The 20028-nt window shown below is 33.2% G+C and overlaps 1 protein-coding gene across 1 annotated transcript; it reads left to right on the top strand.

Annotated features, from left to right (window-relative positions):
• Positions 1 to 746: 746 nt before the first annotated feature.
• On the top strand, positions 747 to 17333 carry LOC135687175 (allene oxide synthase-lipoxygenase protein). Its single transcript, XM_065203672.2, has 13 exons — positions 747 to 780; positions 2120 to 2290; positions 2501 to 2585; positions 2828 to 2889; positions 3240 to 3574; positions 4332 to 4494; positions 7167 to 7270; positions 8751 to 8940; positions 9443 to 9804; positions 10336 to 10442; positions 11650 to 11755; positions 13457 to 13657; positions 16994 to 17333. The coding sequence occupies exons 3-13, from the start codon at positions 2521 to 2523 to the stop codon at positions 17222 to 17224; spliced, it is 1926 nt and encodes a 641-aa protein (XP_065059744.2). The 5' UTR covers positions 747 to 780; positions 2120 to 2290; positions 2501 to 2520; the 3' UTR covers positions 17225 to 17333.
• The last annotated feature ends 2695 nt before the right edge of the window (positions 17334 to 20028 follow it).

Raw genomic sequence — 20028 nt, 5'->3', positions numbered from 1 at the left:
TGACAATTTTGACCAATTGACAGTTTTGACTTATTCAAACATTGTCGTCTAATTTTAAATTGGTTTAAATTCAATCAGCAGTGGTACATCTGCTATGGCCAGCTAGATGAGACCAGAGCTTCTTCTCAGGAAAATTAGCTCAGTGGGCAAACCGTTGTTGTATAAAGGCAGGACAATAGCCTATTGTTTAAAACAATCGAAAGACGCTTGGGCTGCAGGGGAAATTGTCCTCTAGTTAGCGTGTTAAGAATGGCCCTTGAGGAGACAATGCATTCAAAGACATGGTGTGGATAAATGCATTCTATGGCATAGAATTCCGTGTTAATTTGCAAAGATGTCTTCTGTCAAGCTTTCCCTCAAGGACGTGTTTTTATCAAAAGTATATCTTTTTAAACCTACCACAAAGTGTAACTTCTCCAAACATAACAATGGAAGCCAATTGAACTGTGAAGAATTCAATTGTCAAAGCAAAAGATGGGACTCTAAGAGCAGTCTACTAAGCATAGGGAAAATTCGATTGCATATAAGGACAGAAATGACAGAGGAAACAAACCAAAAGGGGTTGTTGAATTTTAGAAATTAGAAAAATTACCTTTCTAGAAACAGTATGATGAAAAAGTGCGATGCAATTGAATGCTCGTAAGAGTTTATTTTCCCGAGTTTCTAGAGTACGTCATACGTAAAATTCATATTGTGCGTAGCAAATTGCCACTCCCATTTCCCGTCATCTTTTCTTTCTTTTCCAACAAAAGTTTTCAAGGCACGAAGGAAATGTCCATAGTGAGTATAAACGTTTTTCTGGACGCTGATATAAGCCATATTTTAGTATTGTAGACCATGTCACAGTATTGAGCCTTCTTACGCATCTTCTTGATTGACTTAAACTGAGTGATCAAAATCCTACCAGCTTTTGATGTCCATGGGCCTAACTGAATACATGTACTGTAATGTAGATAGCAATAGCAGACAAGAATAAGCACAAAAAGACAGCATATGTATATGGAAAAGCCTTTCGCACAGCAAAAGCCGTCCGTACATTGTGTCACAAAGACACAAAAAGAAAATAGAGCACATGTAACTGAAGTATAACCTCCGGCCGATACTCCTTAGGGTATACAGTAACGGATGTGCATTATTACCCAAAAGCTAAACGGAAACAGTGTCTATCTACCAGGGCCGGCGAAACGTATTTAAAAGTGGAGGGATCAAAATATCAAAGTCTTGAAATGGATCAGGAAAGAAAAAATTTTGGAATTACGGTGTCTTAGGGATGGCCAGAAACTCTATCTAAAATGGAGTTTGACTGAAGGAAAATCCGAGGCAATATATCTAAGCCTTTTTTAAAACAGTGAGGGGAGCATGGCTATTCGATAACCATCGTTGTTAAAATTTTAGCAGGATTCTCTTCAAAGACTTGATAACATTGTTTTCAGGATACATGTTTTTCTCGACATTAATTTCTTAAATTGGTTTTACATTAATTAAAATAGCTTCCCTTAACCCTCTCGCCAATATGCCGTTCAGAAAATCTAATGATAGGATAGGGTGATGTGCATCGGTTGAGATTCCTGAACGAATTCTGAATAGAAAGCACAACTATTTTTCATCACGTGTTAAAGAAATGAAATAACATCAGTCTTTGCAATATTCGAATAAACAAAATTTGGCTGGTTGTTAATTGATAAAGTGACTGAAGGCTTATAGCTTAAAAATATGGATTACAAGCACATTTAGTTAGCTTGGAGAAGCCCTCTGGCTTCCTAACAGTTTGGCGAGATAAAAAGGATCTTTGTCAGAGACTTTGTACCTGTCCTTTCAATGAGAAACAAAATAATTGGAAGGAAGGAAGTTGGACAATCTCACCTTTACGTGATCAATGCACAGATATTTCTTGTTAAGATGTTTTACAAGCTGATCAAATAGCTTTCATATTAAATTAATAAAAAATCCGACAACAAACGGGGTAAGTATGGAAAGAAATTAAATATTAATATGTGATAAATATCAAAAAAGAAAATTTCTAATATCGATGACTAAAATTATCGAGTAAACATCTTTAGCATCGACAAGGATTTCCACTTACATTGTAACTAGCCATTGATATAAATTATTCATTTAGATTAATCAGCGAAATAAGAAGAAGAACAAAGGTTTGCTAGGAACAGGCTGTACCCTCATTGTACAGTCCTCGTAAAAGGAAGTCGGATCAGAATAAAAGGAAAGCATTTCGCAAGACGCCATCTACATCGAGGCCATCTACAAGGGACTACATCGAGGTCATTCAAAGAAGGTATGCACAGTGTAGATACATCTTTAATTTCTTCACATGAATAAAATATTGCGACAATCAAAAAAGCTTTAATGTAAATTATTTAGAAAAAGTTTTACCAATTACTTTATTTGAAACTTTCTTTCAAATCAGAGACATTAAGGTTTTTGCAGTTAAGTTATGATCCTTGCAACTTGCATACTCATGTCCTAGGTATTTCTACTCTTGTAGGTCTGGCAAGGCAACTCAGAATGTTGAAAATAATCCTGATTAGCTTTATTCTGGTTGGAGGAAGAATCGAGTGCTCAGAAAACTTGTAAGTAAAGTGCTATCTTGTACTTTTGTCAAACGTGTTAGAAGTTTTTTTTCAACAGTCAACATTGTATTTCTAGTCCCTTGCTCTGTATCTTGTGTTTCCAGGTTTATAGTCTGATAAGGAAAATAGTGACCACAAGACCATTAGGAAGACCAAGATTTGACATAATTTAAGTTTTGATGTATGATAATAGTATAAAACCGAGTTATTACGTATGCTTTTATCTTTCTTGTTTTGAAAAGGTCGCCTCACGGTGAAATGAAGATATCAGAAAGTTCCACATTTCATCATGGAAGGAAATATAGTAAGTTTTAATTCACCAGGCAAGTTCTTTCCTCCCGGGTTTGCTGCGCGTGCGTATGGTCTTTACCAACAGCCAAATTAAGACGTTCCTGCCATCTACTGTTATGTTCTGATTTTCTTATGAATCTATTGCCAAAGCTCTTCGTAAAAACAGTTAACGATGTTACATGGTTTCATTTAGCTTATATGATTTGAAGAACTTTTTGAAAAGATTGGAAATGGAGATTTTGAGTCTTAGTATAGAAATATTAAAGATTTTTGTCATGCGGACACATTTCTTTTTGCAACCGTGCAAAATGCGATGTATTGCAAAGATTTTCCTTTGACTTCTAACGATCCTTTATGTTTTAGGCAATGCCTGCTCAGTATCCTTGCTCCATAAAACGGAAACAGCGTGTCAAAGAAGGCGGCACCTTGAGGTTGCAAAGTTGAAGCAATTTTACAAGATTTCAGAACCTGATAACGCAATGCCGTTGCCTCACCTAGATCAGCCGCTGCATGACACAATGGTTTATTTTATGACAGAGAAGTTTCATGCATATTGGTTTAATCTTTACTTCAATGTTCTTTCAAAGCAACTGAGAAACCTCGTTGGACCAATGGTTGAACTCAAATACAAGAATGCTCAATTTACAACTTTTCAAAACTACACTCAAGTTCATGAAGACTTTAGAAATTTGATTTTGGTAAGCATAAAAATTTCGCTTTTTTTATCATGCCCATTTTGGATTCCCGTTAGCTTTTTTGACAGAAGTTAAAGCAAGACTTGAAAAGACAACATTTAGCAAAGCTAGAATTTGAACGATTTCTTCGATGATACCTTCTAGAGTTTCAGTCATTTTAAACTTCAGTTTATTTTTCAGTTGGAAGTTCTCTTACATATAAAACATTTGGACGGAATGATGTTGCTTACTTATTTCTTCTACAAACTTCATTGTAAATGGCCTGCCTTAAACTATCCTCAAAACTTTTTTTTCCTTTCATATTTCAAAAAAGCATTTGCTGCCACGTTTTACACATAGTGATTGTCTATGATCTTCATGAAAGATTTTCAGATGCTTTCGTGATGGCATTTATCAAGCTATTTATCAAGAAGATGATAAGAAAAAGCAAGCAATTTGCCTTGAATAATAAAAAAACAAACTCTTTGTCTTACATCTCTCAAGGTATAAAGCCCTAGAATAAGGATGAAAAAATTATAGAAGAATCAGGAAGATAATTAAGATAAATATGATTTAGTTTCATACCCTTTCATCCTTATTTTATCTAAAGATGTTTGCTTAATTTAAACCCATTTGTTAAATTTAGAATTTCTCTCTTCATGTACATCAATTTATAATCATCATTGCTGACTTTTAGTGATTATTATATTTGCTATTGAAAACGTAAAACATGGCGGAACTAGAAATATTTCTTTGAATATACTGTAAAATTTTCTTGTAGAAAGCGACCTTTCCACTGCTGGATCAATACAAATTCCCCAGCAGCAGCTATGAGTATTTTACTTCTTTAACAAAAGATGAACGCTTCAAATCAGACAGATATTTTGCTGAACAAAGGCTAGCCGGCCTAAATCCTATGGTCTTAAGAAGAGTTGACTGGTATGGTATGTAACAATATCAACTTGTAACTTAGAAATGATAACGTTACATCATTGCAGATCAACAAAATCAACACTAAAAGTGATAGTTTAAAGTCACAACCACCATACAAACAAAATATGATGGTTTTTCGATTTTCAGTTTTTTATTGATATAAAGATTTCTTACATATAAAAACGACAGAGGTACAAAACTTTCAAGATACAAAAAAAAAACGAAAAATCAAGGCTGGCAATTTGTACAAAAGTTAACAGCGAAATTTTCAATTCAAAGTAGTATTATCATATTCAGCGCAAACTTCATTCAATGCAAAAATTCACACAATTTTACTGTATGTCAATTTTATTCAAAGTTTTGAGCCAACATTTTAAACCATCAGGGCAATATCAATCAAGCAATTAAACAATATAGATTCATATCATCTATCTTCCTTAAATTTTCTATTTCAACCCATTCATTTCATTCATTTTATTAAATTTGATTCGCTCCATAATATTTTATAGATTCCTGGTATGTCTAATCATTTTGATTATTTTAACTTTTCAATTTATAGTACGTTTTATGTATTGATTTAATTTCATTTTATACAATAAATCCATTTCGTTTAGTTAATTTTATTTGTCATTTTCCAATATCATTTTTTTAATGTTATGCATTCTATTTCATGACATAAAATTTGTTTATCTCATTTGTTCTATATGACTTATTTTATAAACTCAACTTTATTTCCTCCATTCTAATCAAATTAATTTTTTTATCAATTTTCTTCCTAACATTCTATTTATTATATTTGTTATATATAATATATTTTCTTTTATTATTCAAAATAAACAATCTTAATTCATTTCATTCTCTGTTTATTTCATATATTCAATTTTTATTACATATTTATTCAATTTAATTTAATTTATTGTACCTTGTATTATTTTTTCCTTTTTTAAAACAAATAATTATATCAAATATTCTTTGTTTTTTTAATTCTATTTTATTTATTGCATTTTATTTCATAAAACCTTTTTGTTTGATCTCTTATCTTATTATAAAATTTATCTATAATGCTCATTTTTATTTCTCTTTTTCTCTATTTTATGTTCCTTTTATTCATTATATTTTATATCTCTATTTGATATATTTACTATTCTTCACTTCAAGTAATCTTAAATTGCATTTCATTTTAAATTTCATCTTTTCGTTCTATTTTAATTCATTTTTCATCTTTGTGTAATTAATTTCATTCTAATTAGAAATAATCTATTTCATTTCATTTTATCATATTTTAAGATAAAAGAACATATAAAATAACAATTTATTTTAGATACACTTTTTTCTTTTTTTGGTTAAATTTTCAATTCTATTTCATACATATTTTCTTTGTCAATTTGATTTTTTAAGTATTCTTCTTTTCATTCGATGTATTTTGATTTTTCAAGTTTATCATAATTATTTCATTCATTTTTTATTTTTTCTAATAAAAATGTTCAATTCTTTTTGTTATGTTTTATTCAATCTATCTTATTCTAATTTATCGACTTTTATTCACTTTATTTCATTTATTTTATCCATTCATCTTATTTCATTTAATTTTCTTTTCATGCTTGTTTTTATATTTTTCGCATGTTTATTTTATTTCATATATCCTACCTTACTTTATTTCTTTTTCTTACACTATTTTGAATATTCTTTTTAATTTCTTCAGTGTTATTTATATTTAGAAATTTAAAACAGGGAAATATAAAATGAGTTTTGGGTTATTCTTTTTCATTTATTCGGTTTTTTCATAAAGTCTCATTTCTATTTTTATTCTTTTTCTTTCGCATTCATTGTAATTTTTAAATTTGTTTTTTTTTCTTCATATACCTTATTTCATTCTATGTTAATTTTCTAAGTTTACATATTCTATGCTGTTTTTTTCAATTTTTTCATGTTATTCATTCGTATTATTTCAATTTTATATTTAACTTATTCTGTTTGTTCAAAATACTATTTTCTTGAGATTATTTGCTTTTTCATTTAATCTACTCTCTTTCATTTGATTAAATTTTTCTATTCCATATACTCTATATTTTTAGTTCTTTTTATTTTGTTTTATTTTTAATAACATGTATTCTAAAACAATCTAGAAACTATAAAATATTGATATAAAATAAAATTTTTCTCCAAATAGTCTTTATTCTATTATTTTGATTTTTTGCTTTTCAATGCATCGTAATTCTATCATTGTAATTAGATTCCTTTTGTTTCATAATTCCATCATTGTAATTAGATTCCTTTTGTTTCATATGTTGCATATTATTTTATTCAGTCTATTTTGTTTTTTTTGCAAATTTTCTATCGTTTTTTATTAAATTTTATTCCTTAAATTTTATCTCATCCATCTTATCTTCATTTTTATATTCTATTTTGTTTTTTTCATTTTATTTTCATTTCATGTTTCTTTATGTTTCTTTTTCATTATATTCTAATTTGTTTATCTTATTTCATATTTTTTTATATTTATTTTACCTCATTTGCTTTATGATTAATATGTTTTTTGATTTTCTTTTTTTATTCTGTAATGCTCAATTCTTAATTTTTGAAAACACTATATAAGATATTTGAAACTTTGCTTCTTTGCTTTTAGTTGTTTGCGTTTTTAAGCACATAATCCTGAAAATTGGTTTGTCTGGATCTTTTTCAGGTACAAGGGGAACAAACTGGGAAAATCTCAAAAAACGTTTGGATTTTTCAAGAATTAACTGGGAAGCTGCAATTAGTTCAGTAACAGGACAAGATATATTGCTGGTTTGAGTTTTTTAATTTCTTGCTAGATTCTATGTAAGCAACTTTTCAATACCAAAAAAACATATCGCGAAAAAAGCTTTTTATCCGACACGAGGGAAATGGAAAATTTTTTTTTTTTGGATTATGGAAAAATACCTTTTGGTAATAAATTTACAATCTATGTTGTAAATGGGAGTGACCTCAGCATATGTAAAACTTTTGCGTTATAGATGTAATTAATTGCGTTTAGCTAAAATTAAATGAATATTATAGCGTATATAAATGCAAAAAAGAGAGAGTTTAGTTATAGAAAGTTGCTAACACATACAGGCACCTAAAGAATAGGGGTGTGGGTAGCGTGACGCCTCCCCCAAAGGTTAGAAAATCCAATTGCAGTTGGAAAACCTAAAAGTTCACTTGGAATTTTTTCTAACTATTATGACCAAATATGTGAATTTTATAGCTTAGGATTTTGGGATTTTTAATGTAAAAATCTAAGATCTTATTAAAATTCAAACTCTGGAACAACGAGTAGCCAATTCAATTGAAAACATTAAAGATCTTTCATTGCTAGAAATTCTCAACGGTTCTTAACGGGTGTATGCTAAGCTCCCCCTGCACTTTACAGACCTCCTTGAATCTTATCATAAATTGCTATGATAAATCTAAGAGAAGCTACAAGACATTGATCAAAGAAGCTGCAGCAGAAGTACTTGATCAAAGAAGAGTGTTTTATCTCACGAATCGGGCATATGCACTTGCCCTCAGATCACCCTTTTCAGTTTCAAAAAACAAAGGAACTTTAGCCCTCTGAAAATTGTAAAAAAATTTCCTTCGATCAAGAAATGGTCGAAAGATGAAATGGTCAATTCCTTGATGCTTCTATATCGTTAAAAAGATATTTTATATAAAACTGATCTGCAGAATTGCTGTTAATTGTCTTGAAATAATATTACTTTTTATCATGTGTAGCTGGTATAGCGTTGATGTTGCTTCATATCTTACGAAAAGATTAAATGTTCATGTTACTTTAATCAAAATTAATTATTAAGACTGATTATGTTGGTAATTATACAGAACCTAAAAATCTAGAATAAGCCATAAGGCTATTTCCAAATCAAATTAGTAGGTAAGATGAACAGGTCGAAAGAAAAAATTCATCAGGTAAAATTGGAATTTTCAACCTTCCACGACCCCCAAAAATTAGCCACTTGTTTACGTCCCTGAACACATAACATGATACATTGTATGACCGTAAAGATCAGCATGAAAAGTTGTCAATCGTAATCAGAAAAAAGAAGTTGAAAGGCAATTACTTCCTAATGAAACATCAATATTTGAATTTCTCTATCATTGCAGTCAATTCTAAGATCAATAGCCTTCTGAAAAGCAACTTGATCGATTGCACAATAAGTTAGAATAATACCTATCCTGATAATGACATTTATACTTTATCAGTCTCTTCTTGGCCTGACTACATTCATCGTTTTTTAATGTTTAGTCAGTTATGCAGCGACAAGTGTACGTTGCAGAATTTCCATTGCTGAAAGATATTCCAGCCATGAAAGATCTGCTTGCAAATGAGCGTCCAGGCATGAAGATGCGAGCACCATGTATGCCTATAGCAATGTTTGCAGTAAACAGAGAAGGGCAGTTCAAAGTGGTTGCCATTCAAAATGACACAAAGCCAGGTAAAAGGGACACCATTTAAGTGTAATGTCTGACAAGCTCTTGACAAAATCTCTTTCATTTCACTAATATTCATTTTTAACCTGCAAATGATATATTGAGAAATGTTGCTTAAGCAAAAGTTTGCTAGGAATTAATGGCAGAAATGGGAGGAGGGGGCTGTAGTTTTCATATACTGCCAGCTCGGCTTGACTTGGTAAGATTACCCTAGATGAAGTAGAAATAGAAATGTCATTCAAAGAACAATCTGATTGTAACCCCACTTTCAAAACAAAAAACCTTCGTTTCCTCTATTGGTAGCAGGGCTATGAGAGTGAAACTGTTAGGCCGATGATACGCACAAATGAATGATGAAGAACTAGGTTAGGCTATCATTGTAACACTCTATACTAAAATTGACAATGATTGTGCTGTCATCAAAACGAAAGTAAATGCAAGGAAGGATTTTCCTACAACCCACGATACCAAAAGTTTTCAAGGAAAGATCCCTTTCCATTATTTCAGGTGCAACTGTTTTCACGCCAGAAGATGGAATCATGTGGGATCTAGTCAAAGCACAATTCCAAGAAACCGACCTTTTCTATGGCCAAGTGTACGAACATCTTTTACGCACCCACATGCGAATGGAGCCTATCTGCATATCGATGCACCGGCATCTATCCAGCCTTCATCCAATTCACCAGATATTAAAGTTTCACTGTCGAGGCTTGATACCCCTCAACGCACAGGGCAAGGTGACGTTGCTTGATGCGCCTCAGACTGTCAGAAGCTTATTTTCGAGAGGCAACAAAGGAGCAATTGCGCTGCTTTATAAGGGATTTCAAACAATGAAATGGAACGATATTGACCTTGAAGAGAATATAAAGGTATTAGAACCGTCTTCAAAGATTGATTTAAAACTTGCATCTTTTTCTCTTATTGTTGATTGATTTCGTTGAAACGTTGCAGTAAAGTATCCTTGACAGTGAACAATCCTTAAAACTGAAGCGAATTTATTAAGTCTTGTTTTAACTATCTTACGAAATGACATACTTCAAACCAATGCAATGCATTTTACAGCAGAATTACGTTGCTTATGCCCAAAAAAGAAATCCTGTTTCTATAGGTGTCATTTCCAGTTTTACTATCAGTGTCAAGTGAAGGATACCTAAAGGCCTAGAAGAAAACCTCACATAAGGTCCCCTCTTAGAATAATAACATCTAATAAAAAAGAGCATTCTAATAAGTACATATACACAGAAGATTACTTTAGAAAGTATTGTGGCATTAAAGGCAGACTTTTTAAAAAAACGTCAAATGACGTGCTATGACTTAATATATCTGACGTTGTCAAATATTCTCATTATTATGAATGATATGCATGTTTTTCGATGATGTTTTTGCATTTGTCATTTTAGGATCGAGGAATGGAGGACACCAAAATGTTACCCTATTATCCATACCGGGATGATGGAAGGCTTGTTAACAAAGTGCTAGAACAATTTACAAAAAAGCTTATTAATATGTAAGTTTTGGTAATCTGCGAAAGTAAATTTGATATTCAATATACTAATTATGGTCTCTTTTGGGTTCCCTGAAAACCCGTGGAGGCAGCCCTCTAAAGAGAATCAGATGCCTTGCATTGCCAAATAACGGCTCTTTAAAATGACTTAAAATAAATGACCATATTTTGGTCAATGTGCATAATCTTAGGACGGTTTCACAATTGAAGAAAAGCGGCTTATAATGCATGCTAGCTCCATTTTCAACCTGGTAAAGCTAACTGTACGGGTGCTGCTTGGGAGAAATCACTGGCTTATTCACTATACATTAGCTTTGCAAAACTAGCAAATTGTCGAGCCGTTATTGATCACTGAATGATGAATCAAAAGCATTTCTTACACCTTTTTCGATAAAATAAGTTATCTTGATTGCGGACTCAAAGCTCATCAGTGCAGTCAAATCCACTATATTAGCATTATCACTGACCATTTTTGCTGAAAAGAAGACAACACACTTAGAATCGAAAATAAATTTCCAGCCAAACAGTCATTGTGCAGAATTTTGATGCTCTAGTCTGAGGTTTATTACTAATGGCAACGCTGATTGATGAAACCTCTGGAATGTCCTTGATTGTCCGGTTGCATGGAAAGAATAATTTGAAGACGAGGCTCGTTTTAAGTTCATGGTTAGCGCCTACCTTCTCCCGAAATCCTAGCATTGCTTAAATTGGAAGAATCTGACCTGGAAATTTTTTATGTGAAACTTTGCTTTGTTATTTGAAACAAACTAGGTTTAAAAAAGAAATCTAATGAAAATATATGTAGTACGTGGAATGCTTAGCTTTTTTGGCTCACCAAACCTTTTCATTAAATTAACATATTCTAACTACGATATAGCACGTGTTTGGCTAACGATAGTTTGCTGGAAAAAGACAAGGTGTTCTTATGCTAAGATATAACGGAGTTATTGAGCTCAGTACGAACTCGCTTAGTTAACTGTTTCTTACATGTATAAGATATTCAGAGTATACATTGATTTATTATACTATAAAGGTTTAACCTTAATGTCATTGATTTAACTTAACTGACCACTACGGAATAGACAACCAGTTTATCAGTGATACTTCATTTAAGAGCATTGGCAATCCAAAATCTTTATTTGAGTAATTGTGCCCTTAAGAATACTTTGTGGTCTTTTGATCGATTTTTCAAACGTCTTCACTGTTGCAGGTATTATAGATGGGACGTGGATGTTCGCAAAGACACCGAAATCCAGGCTTTGGCTCAGGAATTATCATCTGCTGGGAAAACAGGCCCGCAAGCTGCATATGGAAGGGTATGCTAACGTACAACGTCATTCTCTCTTTGTATCCACTGGCGTAACCTTAAATAGAGGGACTGTAGTCAGTGCATTGACATTTACAGCAAGACAACCTTAGAAGGAGAATAAGGCGATCAAAATCTTGGCTAAACCGCTTTAGCGATAAGCTATTTGTCAGCTCTCAGTGCATCTGATTGCTGTAACAGGGCGTTGCTTTAATGCGCATTCGAATTGTTCTTGTTGGCAGTAATTAAGCCTAAAATTATTGCAAGCCATAGTACAACACACCTGAAAAACAAAGCATAACATGTAAAACTTAGTAAAGGCTAGATGAAGCTTATCCATAGCATTCCTTTACAAATAATTTCAAAACATTTACAAATTGTATAACAAAGCAAACTCATTTCTGACCACGTGGTGCCTCGTAAGAGATCATAACCAAACAGATTTAGATGCAGACAGACAAAGTACAAAATTCTAGAGAATAACAAACAAAAGGGAAACAGCTTTTTCGCTTTCATCTTTTCAACCAAAAAAATACAGATAAAATTATCTATTAAGATGGAAGTAAAGAAAAACGCAGCCGCTACAGACACAAAGATGTGTTCAAACGATTGATTAATACTACGTTTTAGACACCTACAATATTCTGGTTTTACTAGAAATAAAGGTCTATGGGAAATTTGATATGAAGTGTAGAGTCATGATGACTGAAATGTCTTAGAAGTCGTTTTCAGTGTGGGCCCTCGTTAGTGAATCTTGGACTATCTCATAATTATGTAAATCTACCTGTTCTAGCCTTTTCAAAATGTACTCCGATATAGTAGGAAACTCTTCTTTTTTATAAGAACCAGTAAATTTAAGTTCAGACTGAATGCTCTTAATTTTTTAGAAAATCTGAGGCTGGACTGTTCTTAATTTGTTCTTAAACGAAGAGGGTGTAAGCAGTGCTATTGCTAGCTTTTTCGCTCTAAGGAGGTGTTCAGGCCTCATTTGCCAACAAAGTGAGTGTGACAACCTTAATTTGCTGACAAATTTGAATATCCACCGAAAAAGCACCCACACATCGCTAAAAATCCTCGATTTTGAGAAAAAACGTTGTTCAAAATTGCATTTTGCAGAAGCTCAGCCTCAGCTTGTTCTTAATTTGTTCTTAACTTTTGACCAGTTTTGAGGCTCGTGTTCTTATAAAATTGTTGTTATAAAAAAAAGTGTATTTGCAAAAGTTTGAATCCAAGTAACCTTTGGAACAGAAAATCTGTGTTCGTATTTGACTTTTTTCTCTCTAATGTCACTGATTAATTGTCTAATGGAACAACATCTAGTCTGGATCTTCTAGTAACTCTGTTAGATGCAAATAGATGAAATTTTTATCTAGCTATACCGCACTAGGCCAGACAAAAGCACCCGAGGCTACATCTTCAATAACAGGATGCAGTAGAAAGGGGTGCTTGATAGAAACTAGCCAGAAATTCAAACGCTCAATATATTTTAGATGTACTTGGATGTTACCATGATGTGTTATTTAGGTATTGAAATATAGTGTCAAAGAATTCTAAATTTCATCCCACTTTCAATCTTAGGTCCCATTACGCCCCTTCTGAATCTACTATAGCACTTTGCTGCAAGCTTGACTATTCTTACAGCATAAATACGTTTCCCAAAGACATTCACTGAAATTACTCACAAAATGATATATCTTTATTACTCTACTAGATTCAAGGCTTGGAGCCCTCTTTTAGTAAAAAGTCTCAGTTGGCAAGCTTCTTGAAAGAGACGCTGTGGATTGTCGTACAGCATGCCATGTTTAGTTTTCCAATTGCTGAATATGGTTCAACCACAAATAACCCGACAAAGCTTTACGAAGGCAAAGATGCAAAGTTTTTTGACATGCTGCCTGGTTCAGTAGCTTCAGTCGTAAGTCTATTGCTTAAGCAAAATTCTCTAATGTATTTCTAGCCTGGGGTGTCGTAGTTGACTTACTAAGCCCAGGGGTTCCTGCTAGCATTATTACCAATCCTAAGACAATGAATACCACAATGAGCAGAAATTGTTGCTTTTACGGTTGTCTGGCATCTACTGGCATTATAGTGAAATTTTCAGCTTTTAAATCGATTTTTCTCTTTCTTTAATTACGACTTCTTCTTTGTGTTTTAAATTACGTGACCAGTATACAGCCTAGGGAGAAACAGTCTTTCTCAGAAAAGCTGGTGCAGTTTGATGGCTGTTCGTTGCTCATTATGCAACAGAAAAATTCTGCGACTGTTGCCTTGTTTATCTCTTTAGGCATTAAACATTTGTGTTGATACTTAGAACTGTCCTGTTCTGTACATCAAAAGTCCTCCAAAGCGTACACGTCGCTTCCTTAAAGGCATCAAGCACAATATGGTAAAGCGTTAATCAACAATTTTCATTATCTTCCTAATTTGATGTGAAATGCTAAACCAAGTGTAACAAACGATAAAACTGAATAATTAGACTCATCGCACCAAGAGATATTTGAATTGCCCTCAGGGTACGTTCATCGTTTTAACCATGATGACTAATTTCTCTCAACCTCTTCCATAAGAAATTTTTAGAGGATATAACAAAACTGTAAATAATCGAAATCCATGTACTGTACTTGAGCGACGCCTTAAAAACCGAAAGAGCAGAAACGAATTTCGGGCTCCCACCGGCATTTCTACCCTAACATGACGGCTAGACGGCAAGGGTTTCATGTGCAGCCAGGCAAAATAAACCGCTGGAAGATTGAAGTATATCTCTCAGTTTTCACATGGTAAATCGTATGCTCAGATCGTTTTCTTTACTAAATTTTATCGTTAAATGGCTGTACACTAAAAAATCAGCCGAAAGTGGGAGTTCGCAAAAATTTTTCAATTCAAACGCACCCGAAGAAAACATTTTAGCAGGGAAAAATTTCTTGGCAGACTAACGTTTCAATACAAAGTTTATTTTTCTGTATTGAAACGGAGGCTCTGAATGCCAGTCGGTTGATCAAAACGGATTTAAACATCCCACGAATTACTTGAAGCTGTCAAAGTATTGTAGAATCTGTTCAAACATGGGAAGTGCCTCGTTTATTCGGGACAGATAAATGTACACTGGTCAAATCCTATACTTAAACTTTAATCAATATTGAATGGTGTAAGTAGGGATCCACGGACAAATTTTGAAATCCATCTTGATCAGCTTTCTCACGGAAAAGTATTATTAGCCAACGTTCAACAGCAGTAATTGAATTTTTAGAATATCATCAACATTCATGGGTTTTTATGGAAAGCTTTTTTATTTGGAACAAAGCTGTTGCAATTGGTGAAAGCAATGAATATAGAAACAAAACTCTGCATTTTGGTGCAGGGCTTTATGACTTGAATCAAGAAGCAATGTGTTTGTAGAAAATTTTTCGGAATTATAGAAAATTATTAAATTTTTGAAAAGAATCAAATTAGGTGTAATGTGTTATCAAATAAATCAAAATTCTGGTTGCTGGAGTATTTCCAGTTGAAAAAGCTAGTTCTTTTTTGAGTATCACCTTAGAGAGTTCTCTTGGAGTGCTCTTTTGCGCTTCAATGCTACTCACGAGGGAAAATTCCGTTGACAGCAGTATTTTTAGATTAAACGCTATGACGATAGAAATCAGAACAACATGTTATTGAGAACTTTGTTTTTACCGTTAGTGTTTATTTTCCAACTTGGCCAATTCAATTTTGTTGCTGCTCAGATATGTACTGTTGAATGTTTTGCTACAGAAGTAGAAATATACCGATGAATATCTATTAGAAATCCTGTCTCTATAGAACATTTACTCACCAAGTCAAGATTCAAGGCCTGAATCCTTAATTTATTTGAATTTTCTGTATAATGTCGATTGCTCTTTATGTTTTCTGTTAAATGCCTTAGCTACTTGAAAGTGTGATAAAGTTCAAGATGAGCAATTTCCGGGAAAAAATTCTACATAGACCCTGACCAAGAGTAGTAGCATGTTATCTAGAGTAGCATGTTTTCCAAAGCATGGCAAGGTTTTAGAAAAGGAAAAAGGAAGTGATTACATACTTTGGCGCACTTTCATTGTCATATATAAGCAAATGTTTACTACCAATTTTGGAAATGGAATCCTTTTTTCTGATGAGATGGAAGCAAAATTGTGCTTGGCCTATGGGCATGGCTTTGTTCAATCACGAAGTAATATCCGACGTGCAAGCCAAAAAAGTGTGACCTCGAACTAAGTATGATCTAGCAAGTGCTGTCCTATCTGATAATATCATAAAGTTTGTGCTTTTTGGCAAAGGTATTTGACCATTTCCCATTCTGTTCAAATGTGAGAGATGATATGCTGCAGCTAAGATTTTGCGAAAACAAATTATTTATCAAAACAACAGTACTTAAAAATTTGAGAGCTCGATCCAGATTGCAGTTTACCCAAGAAAAATAATAGCAATCCCTTTAATTCTAGTCTTTATCAGCCTAAAACCCTGATCATGACATTCGTACACTATTGGCTGTACCAAGATATTCGCTGGAAGCAGCCTTAAGTGATAATTTGACCTTAGATGGATGAATGAAAAAATGGATGAATGAATGAACAAATGGACTAATGAATGAACCAAAAAACAAACTTTGCAATAATGATAAGAAGAAAGATCGTGCTGTCTACTTAGCTTAAGGGCTTTTGAGAGTAGATCCTAATTTTTTCTTGAAGAATTCAATATTTAAAGTGCATAATTTCATCTTTAATTTACATATAATTAATCCTTGAAAAAAGCCTATGAATTTAGGAACCCAAAGACTTTCTATATTTAAGCACCTTGTTATAAGAGCCTATTTTGGCCTGCTAAATAACACGGAGCATCTGTAATTTACATGAAGCATCTGTTTTCGCAAGCAAACACCCCTATTGCCCGAGATCAGCGACGTCTCTCAGTGTCATATCTTTAAATGGTTGACTTTTTTAGCATTCTATAGACTCTTAACAATAGTCAGAGACATTGTGTTTGATAAATAAACATTTAAAGGACCTTGCGAGGAAGTTTAATCAGTTTCAAAAACCTTTGAAATGTTATACGAACTTTCTTGCATTCAAGAAATCTTAATAAATTTCATTTTTCTTAAAATGTAAAAAGTCTTACCGATGCATTATGTAGAAAGTTGCGTAGCATTTCCCTATATGCTTTTCAAAGCAATTCTCTAGTATAATGAGATCGGAAGATGAAATTGTATTATATTTTAACTCAGGTGAGTTTATCTTTTTAGCTGCAAGGATCACTAACACATGGCCTTGGCTCTCTGCATTATGATGAATTCTTTGACTACAGTGAAGAAATCACTTGTGAAAGGCTGAGACATTTGGTCAGACACGCATATGACGATATGAAGCATGCAAGAGATGAGATTCACGAGAGAAACAGAAAGCGATATCAGGCTGGCCATCTGACCAACCCATTCATGCTGCAAGAGTGGATGCCCAATAGCATAAGCACATAGTAACTTAGGCAGTATCATACATAGAACTTTTAAACATTAAAGCAAAGACAATAAGCTACGTAGATGCATTTATTTATTTTGGAGTTTATCTGTGAATGATATAGCATAATCGTGCTTCTTTAATGAAAATTATCTGCAAAATAAAATGTTTTTTAATGATCATCATGACTTCACGAAATCATTAATACCGGTATTTACTGATATTTCGAGTTTGCGCGATTAGTTTTCAGACTGTTATTACGTTTTATTAACGCTTGCCAAATGAAAAAATTGGCTAGAAAGCAAATATATGCCATCAAAGACATGAAATAAGTTAATTTTTTGAGATAAAAGAAGATTAGAAAAAAACATACAAAGTCTAAACTCTTGGAATATTTTTTGAGTAACCAGTTGCTGGTTCTGGAAGGGATGATTGATAAATCTATAACACTTTTGCTAGGAATTTTCTCGATTCAAAGGCTTCTACACTAATCACGCGATCTCTTCATCTAATTTTTTCAAAACAGACCCTATATTCTTATAATCTTGCATCTTTCTTCCTGGCAATTTTGTGACAGAATAATTTTACGCTGTCGTTCTTGTTTTGAGTCAATTTGAGTGAACGTTCACGCAACGTTCACGCAACGTTTATTATAAAGCTAAAAGTTTGCAAATGTTGAATTTTTCTCACATTGCCAGATTTCAACACCAATATTTCCTAGGCACCTTATCAATATCCAGGGTCGACAAACAAGGTATACTTGTCGAGCTACCAATTTCCCCTAAAAATTTCCTATGGTAGCTTTGATCTCAGGTTCATCTAAAAAGTGTGCTCATAGCCACTATCTTGTCCTTTAGTTTGTTCAAGTTCTTCCCACCCAAACTGGAAAGACATTTGTCGTCCCTAGAAGTAAAAATAATATATGCTCTAAGACTCAAATTGTTTGCTTGATGATCTTTCCCACAGGGTCAAATCTGGATCCATATTAAGCTTTCTTAAATCTGAAGGTATGTCTTAAGCCCCTGGCTTCTCTCAAGCATGTGAAAGGTATGTGCTTTTTTCTGTTGCCACTATACCAAAATCGATAACTAGGAAAGCTAGCAATAGCTAGATTAAATTTAGAATCAAAATATGAAAGCAGTTTCCTTTTACTGGTGGGCGCTCTCCCTTTTTCACAGTAAGGGAATGTCTATCTTACGGAAAGCGTTAATATCTTACGGAAGCGCTTCCTTGTTCCAAGTGCTTGCCTTGCATTTCATGTAATTTACTCTTCATCTCGTAGGTAAAAGACAGATAAAAAGAAAAAGTTGAAATCGATAAAATACACCTTTGTTAACAAAAAGTCAAGAAAGTTAAAAAGAGAACGATTCTATGCAACAATAATATTATCTTTGCTTAGCTATGAGGTCTTCTGTGTACTATAAATATATCTAATTGTTAAGTCTATCATTACTATATTTTATCAATTTACCTCATATAAACTTGTTTTCAGTTCAAAATTAGCAATGGTACAATAAGCTTTTAAACTGTATTATCAAATAAAAACTGTGTGTAAAAAACGATCTGCTGTAAAGGCTGCATATAGCTGCATTAAGCGTTTTCTAATGATCGTAATAAGCGTGAAACTCAAAGTTGCTTCTTAGAACGATCCTGCTCTACACACCAAATTATATTTGTATATTATAGTTATATTTGTATAATTATTCATTGTAGATGAAAAGCATCGAATTCAAATACACGATATCTCTCTGTATTGGAGACTGAGATATGGCAAACATAAAGGATGGCAACCCGGGTCTGGGTTAGAATTTACTCAAGCTCTAGTTTATGTGCTATCACGGTTGTAATAACAATTGGCCAGAACCACATATTTGGTTTATTGCTGCCAGTTAGTGGTTGACGAGAGGAATTCATTGCAATTCGGTACACCGAATGACAACGACCTTAGAATAATCTGATTAAGCTCGACTGGCATGGTTGTCAGTTCAAAGGAACGAAACTAGAAGTTCGATTCATATCTGTCAGATTTTCTAAGAACAATATGTCTGTCATGCTCTGTTTTTGATTTTCCAATCTAATCTTTGTGTAATCAGGCTGTGTCAGATCATCTACTGAGAAAAGTACTCCGTTAAAATAATCATTTTCATCGCTGGTTCTTTGAAAGTGATGTCTAAATCCGCTTAGGACATTGCTATGCTTGATCTTTCTTTTACCTTCTGCCAGACAAATTGTGATATTTTCATCGTTCTTCACAAGTGCATGTCAAAATGAGCGTCACTATGCGAATAACAAGCAAACACTCATTTATTCACTTCCTTCTTAGTTACACGGCGCTATAGTTGTAGGCTACAAAAACTCTAAAAAGCTCAGAATGATCATTCCTTGTTACTAGTTACTGACATACAAGCATACAAGCCTGCTTTCATAAGCCTGCTTTCATAAGCCTGCTTTCATAAGCCTGCTTTCATAAGACTGCTTTCATAAGCCTGCTTTCATAAGTCTGCTTCATAAGTCTGCTTAATAAACCTGCTAGCCACTGTGAGCTCCCTAACAGGCTATCTACCTTACCTGGTACATCTTATAATCCATTTGATCTTTGTTCCGAGATCTTATATTCGTGAGCTAGAAATATCCTGAAAGGGCCTAACATGACACGAGACTACTTATAGCTGATTTAGGTTGCACAAGCATTCAACATTCAAGCTTGCAACATTTGCTGATTATTCTTAAATATTCTTAAAAAGATATTCTTTGCATACAAGATACCAACATCTTTATTTTAGCTTATAGTTATATAATTCTAGTAAAGTAGGTTTAGCAAAAT

Source organism: Rhopilema esculentum, chromosome 20 (assembly GCF_057945365.1).
Source record: "Rhopilema esculentum isolate cy_ngs chromosome 20, ASM5794536v1, whole genome shotgun sequence".
In the NCBI taxonomy this organism is placed as follows: domain Eukaryota; kingdom Metazoa; phylum Cnidaria; class Scyphozoa; order Rhizostomeae; family Rhizostomatidae; genus Rhopilema; species Rhopilema esculentum.
Note: the sequence above shows the minus strand (reverse complement) of the source record. Positions and strands in the feature narration are given on the sequence as shown.

Excerpts from the sequence above, each read along its gene's own strand:
- LOC135687175 (XM_065203672.2), top strand. The coding sequence starts at position 2,521 with ATGTTGAAAATAATCCTGATTAGCTTTATTCTGGTTGGAGGAAGAATC. Across the intron at positions 2,890-3,239 it reads TCATCATGGAAGGAAATATA|GCAATGCCTGCTCAGTATCC; the intron begins GTAAGTTTTAAT and ends TTTATGTTTTAG. Across the intron at positions 8,941-9,442 it reads TCAAAATGACACAAAGCCAG|GTGCAACTGTTTTCACGCCA; the intron begins GTAAAAGGGACA and ends CCATTATTTCAG.